Genomic DNA, 6,405 nt, shown 5'->3' with positions numbered 1-6,405 from the left:
ACTGTCAGTCCTTTCAGTCATTTGACAGGCTCTCCCTTTCATGGGGAGTTACAAGGAAACTGATATTCATGCTCACTCACACTACTGTCAAAACATTCTAGTCTTTAATCACTATATTACTTGTCAAATTCAATATGAATCACATGCAAAATTCAATATTAACCACATGGCTATAATTAAAACCCCTCAAAATAATGAGAATGCCTAAAAAAGGGAAATTTTCGGGCATCTCTCCTGTCACTGTTGGTATTCTGCAACCAAATTTGAGAAAGTTCTTCAACTGAAATTTATGTTTGCACAGTGAGAAACTAAATTGTTATTCCTCTAATTCTTACAACAAACCAATACATAGTCAAGAGCATGTGCTTGGACTTACTGGATATTTCTAAGGCTTTGGCTGACTCTCATTGAGTATATTTTAACTATAGGAAAGAATCCATTTCCCATGTCTAGGAAAAAAAGCTGCTAAAATCCAGTTCCAGATTTGCAAACCACACCTGTCACTTCCCTAACTACAGGGAGACATTCTTTCTTTGGCTTTTTTTAGCTGGAAACTCTAGAGCATATTTTAAACTCAGAACATTGAATTTTGTTTTTCTGAAGATTTTACTTACCTCAAAATCTGTTATTCACCCCTCCTCCCAAAGTCTGAAATTTTAAATTTCTATAAGATTGAGAATTAAGATGAAAAAGAAGGCAAATTTTTAAAATTAAAAACTGAAATAATTTTACTTTCAGGTATGCTTTACTTTTTATCCTATGTTTAGAAGATATGTGCCAAGTCCTGTTATTTACTGGATCCTTAAAGGTTTTTCTGTGCAGAGTTAAATTACATCGGCTAAGAGACACATCAGGGTATTTGATAAGACAATCTAATGGTATGTGTGATAACTGCTGACAGCCCATTCTAATTCTATAGCATGCACCCAGTGTTTACTGAAATTAGATAAAGAAAATATAATCTTGGAGGCCCCATGTAGAGTGAATATTTTGGCAATTAGATATTTCTATATTTGGCTTAATTAATAAAAAAGAAATTAACTTATATTCTGGTATCTCAACAAATTTTTCTCAGAATATTCTCAGAATTTTTTTAAAATTCATTTTAGAGAGGAAGGGAGAGGGATAGAGATATAAATATCTATTATGAGAGAAAATCATTGTTCGGCTGCCTCTTGCATGCCCCACACTGGGTATTGAGCCCACAACCCAGGCATATGCCCTGACCTGGAATCAAGCTTGTGAGCTCCTGCTTCATAGATGGACACTCAACCACTAAACCATGCTGGCCAGGCCATTTGGGTGTCCTTTTAGGTATTTATGGTCTGAATATTGTCAAGCAGAAAAAAATCTGTGATTAGTTAATCTTACAGTTTTATTCTTTATTTTATTTTATTATTTTATTTTATTGTAATAAGAACACAATGTGAGATCAACTCTCTTAATAAAAATTTTAATGTATAATATATTACTGTTGACCCCACATAACATGTTATATATCAGGTCTCTAGAGCATAGTTATTTTGCTTAATTGAAACTTCATGATCATTGATTAATAATTCAACATTAAAAACATTATTATAGAAAGAGTGACCTAAACAGTCAAATTCTAGAAAAAGATGTATAAGATTTCTCATTACCAGAGCTTCTACATTATTGCCATGTGTCATAATTCCTCAAACTGGAAAACATTTTAGTGATTTAATGGACTCCAGATTTCCATTCACCTTCTTTGAAATTGTCAAGTAGGTGTCTTCTACATATAAAAGCTCAACTCTTCTTTTATCCTATCTAATAAAGAGGAAATATGTTAATTTACCCTCACACCGCTGCAAAGATGGTGGCACCCACAGCCAATAAGGAGGGAATATGCTAATTGACTGCCCTGCCCTCAAATATGGAGGTGTCCATAGCCACAAGATGATGGCACCCAGTTCTCTCAGTTTCCCAGCCACCCAGGGCTGGGCCCAGGTGCAGGCAAAACTCAAAAGGCTCCTGTAACCAGGGACGGCGGAGGCTTGCACTGCTAGCAGTGGCAGCAGCAGAGGTGTGATGGGACATTGTCTTCCCCTGATCAACAGGTCACCTCCTGCTCCTGAGGGGTCCCGGACTATGAGAAAGGGCAGACCAGGCTGAGGGACACCTCCTTCAGTGCATAAATTTTCATGCACCAGGCCTCTAGTTTTTTAATAAAGAAACTGAGAAGCCAATTCTGCTTACCACTTTCCTTTTCTATTTGCTGTAGGCTTGTCCTAGACCAAGGAATAATTTGAAAGAGAGAATCAAAGCATATCTTTTTAAGTACCACTTATATAGAATTTAAGAGTTTATTGAGTATAGGTACGTACACAAACAGGGCGATGGCTTGCCTTCAACAGACCTGGACTTCTTATTAGTCCTTGTGTCCACAATAGAAATACGATTTTTAATCATGCATGCAGTAGATGTTAATAAGTGATTAGTAAGTTAAACTTTTACAAAGGTAAAAACTAATTTATATTAGGTCAGTAAAGAACCTAATCTAAACAAATTGCTGTCCATAATTAGATTAAAATTATATATATCAATACATTGACAGAATCACATCCATTTCTTTATTTTTAATTATTTTTCTTCATTCTTTATTATTTCTTTTTTCTTTGTTATAAACTATAATTGATTATCATATAATATTATGACCCTTAAATTTTCTACCCATTACTCTAATATAGCTATTTAAAATTGTAGGGTCTAGTCAACATATCAAGAAAAATTAAAATATTACATACCCAATGAATTGAAAAATTAGAATATTTCACATGTTAACTGGACACTGAAATTTACACCTTAGAAGTTGAAATCTTTTTTTTGTTTTGTTCAACTTACATTCCAATAAAAAGTAGAGTTTCAGGAGATAGTACTGAAACACCCAATGCTAGTTTAACCATTAATGTCTTAGTCACAGTTGAATTGACACTTTTCTCTATGCTGATAGTAAAACAAGTGAACTAAAAAACAAACAAAACTTAAGAAAACTAATGATGGATCACACTATCAATCCACAACAGCGATCACATGTCTACCTCACCTATTTCTATATTTACTGCAGAAATTCAAGCACCACAGTTTAGGGTTATGTGTTAAAAGAATAAATTACGGCATGCGCTCCGCTCCCCGGAGGGAGAGCCCGGAGGGAGAGCCCGGCGGCGTGGGAAGCTCGATCTGGGCGAGAACCCCGGAAGGCGCGTGGCCAGGGCGCAGGCCCAGAACCGCCCGAGCCGGGGCTGCCTGCTGGCGACGCCCCAGAGCGGAAGAGGGAAGTGAAGGCTTCACCGGGCTTCGGGTTTCTGGCCAGCTGGGCTCGCCGAGACAGAGACCAGAGACCGCAGGTAGAGGAGGAGGCCTTGGCCGCCGCTCGGGATCGGGGATGTCGAAGAACACGGGGTCGTCCGCCCGGTTCCGGAACGTGGACGTGGATGAGTACGACGAGAACAAGTTCGTGGACGAGGAAGATGGGGGCGACGGGCAGGTCGGGCCCGACGAGGGCGAGGTGGACTCCTGCCTGCGGCAAGGAAACATGACAGCCGCCCTGCAGGCAGCCCTGAAGAACCCCCCTATCAATACCAAGAGTCAGCTGGTGAAGGATCGGGCAGGCAGCATTGTCTTGAAGGTGCTCATCTCCTTTAAAGCTAATGATATTGAAAAGGCAGTTCAGTCCCTGGACAAGAATGGGGTGGATCTCCTCATGAAGTATATTTATAAAGGCTTTGAGAGCCCCTCTGACAATAGCAGCGCTGTGTTATTGCAGTGGCATGAAAAGACGCTTGCTGCTGGCAAACTGGGGTCCATCGTCCGGGTGTTGACTGCCCGGAGAACCGTGTAGTCCAGCAGGAACTGGGCTTCTCCTGTGGGTGTGGGAGTTGCTGGTACAAAGACCAAAACAACCAAATGCCACCACTGTCCTTCGGGTAGCATCTGTTTCCCTCAGCTTTGCCTTCTTGCTTCCTCTTTCGTATCTGTAAAGAAGAAAACTACATATCCATTTTCCTTTCATGAAAATCGGGATAATATATAGGCAATTTTTCAACAGGTGTCATGCTGTCAGAACTATTTCAGTGATAGTATACCAGTCTGTACATAGTATAATTTACATCCAGGTTTAACCACCTCTGTTGGTTGGTGGTTTTTTTTGTTGGTGGTGGTGTTTTTTGGGGTTTTGTTTCTGTTTTTGACTAATAGTGATAAATTTGATGCCGATTTCCTAACTCATTGCCAGCCAGGAAATACCCTTATAAAAACATGTTTGAGAGACTGGCAGCTGTTAACATTACAAAACTGGACCATACTTCCTTTATTTAAACAAAACGTGTTTCTGGAACCCATGGTAGGTGAACATCACTGCCGAGTTCCAGCTTTGTGTCTGCCTCCAGATTATGTGAGTTTAAGTATATTCCTCCTCTCAGCACCCAGCGATCATGGCCTCTCTATTTCTTTGTGGTCACCAGGGTCCAGAGCAAGGAGTCTTGTTCGACACTAATGTACCATAAAATGCCAGAGCCTGTTGGGCTTGACCATAAAACTTTTGTTCCAATAATGTGGCCCTACTTGGGTAAACTCCTCCCCATCAGAAAGGACGTGGAAACTGTGATGTAGTTCAAACTCTGGGCAGCCTCTGAATGAAATGCTGTTTTCCTTAGAATAAGGTGACCAGATGTCCCACTTTTGGCGGGACAGTCCCGATTTTTAACAATTTGTCGCACATCCCGTTTTAAAACTCCGTGGGACGCGGGACAAATTGTTAAAAATCGGGACATCTGGTCACCTTACCTTAGAACTATAGTAGCTGCCTTAACCTGATGCGGTATAGAACCAGTATTGAATATGCCCTATAAATGTGTTCAATGTTCTTCAGGGGAATTAGGATCTCAAAAGATTTGGTTCAGATCCAAACACACACGCATCGTGTATTTTAGCTCAGTCAGTGTTTTTTAAAAAGAAGAAAATGCCACACACAGCAAAAAGTGTTTACTTGTTGGACAAACCAAATCAGTTCTCAAAACAAATGACCGGTGCTTATAAAAAGCTGTTATTCAGTAGCTCCAAATCCAACCACCTGAGTGCATATGACCAAGAGGGAAATCCGCCTGTGCTTCGTATTTACATTGGACACCGTAATCACTGACTTCTGTGAAAACTGGTGCAGAAATCATTTAAACTCTTTGCTGTTTTTGATACTGCCTTTTGTTTTGTAAAAATTATAAAGTTGAAAAAAATAAAAAAATAAATAAAATACATCCATTATTTTTACTTTCCACTCTTTTGTCTTTTAGCATGGTTTTAAAAGTGTTTGCTGCTCTGTCCAGACCTTTTTATATACTTGTGAAATAAACTTTATCCCTGTGAGAATGCTGATTTGCATCATTGATGCTGACTTGAGGTCATCTTGTACCCCTTACCTTGTATCCTCCACAAATAATAATCTGCTTTACCTCATGTGGCACAACCTAACCAACTCACCAGTGAGAATGTAGAACATTGCTACAACAGTGCTTAAATTTATTTGTATATGTTTTTAAAAACGTTTTAAAATTTCATTTGGTAAACTGGAATTAAATATTGCACTTTCTTGGTCATTCATGGAAATAATCATAGGAGTGCAAAATGAGTCACCCAATGTGCATGTTCTCAGTTGAGGTAGAAGGAGGTCACACTCTACCTTCTTGTTTCAACTCTCATACTTTAAACAGGTATCCTTTTTGATGTCAGGTCTTTGCAAGCTTGTGCTTTTTGTTGGTTATTTTGCTACTTAAAATGTCTCCAATACATAGCTATGATGTCTTTCCCAGTGTTCCTAAGTGTGAGAACATTGTGATAAGCTTTACAGAAAAAAATTCACTAGATATACTTCATTAGACATATTACGATGCTGTTAAAGTTTAATGCTAAAGAACAAAAATATATTAAATAAAGTATATTTAAATAACAAAAAACATATACTACAAGATTATATATTAACTACTTGATGGAAATTTTGTGTCTAGAGGCTCATAGAAATCTAAATCAGAGCCAACATCATCCTGAAGGGGAGAATGGCCCTTTTCTAGGAATTCACCAGCACCACCAGTGTGACATCTCACTGGGTCTGATCTTAGACAAACAGGGACACACTCCCCCCAGCAGTAGAAATTCTGAATTCACTCATCCTGGATACCTGCCCACAGATGCCTAAATTATGCGGCTTCAGTGCTAGAGCACTTCAGAGTGTTTCAGTATGCCTCACTGGTAAAAGTACTGCAGGTGTCCCTGTGAGTCACCACTAGGAGCGTGTCTATCCACCACAACAACAGCAAAAGCTGAGTCTTCCCACCCCATAACAACAAAACTCTGGACACCACAGTCACATCTGTACAGAGTGCAGGCCACCTG

The 6,405-nt window shown here is 39.3% G+C and overlaps 1 protein-coding gene across 1 annotated transcript; it reads left to right on the top strand.

Moving 5' to 3' along the window:
* Nucleotides 1-3,275: 3,275 nt before the first annotated feature.
* On the top strand, nucleotides 3,276-5,269 carry LOC311617021 (actin-related protein 2/3 complex subunit 5-like). The gene has a single exon (XM_084873120.1). It carries the CDS (start codon nucleotides 3,407-3,409, stop codon nucleotides 3,860-3,862), a length of 456 nt encoding a protein of 151 aa, XP_084729246.1. The 5' UTR covers nucleotides 3,276-3,406; the 3' UTR covers nucleotides 3,863-5,269.
* The last annotated feature ends 1,136 nt before the right edge of the window (nucleotides 5,270-6,405 follow it).

This window comes from Pipistrellus hanaki (genome assembly GCF_964339955.1).
Source record: "Pipistrellus hanaki genome assembly, chromosome: 2".
Taxonomy (NCBI): Eukaryota; Metazoa; Chordata; class Mammalia; order Chiroptera; family Vespertilionidae; genus Pipistrellus; species Pipistrellus hanaki.
This window is presented reverse-complemented; position numbering and strand designations above follow the sequence as displayed.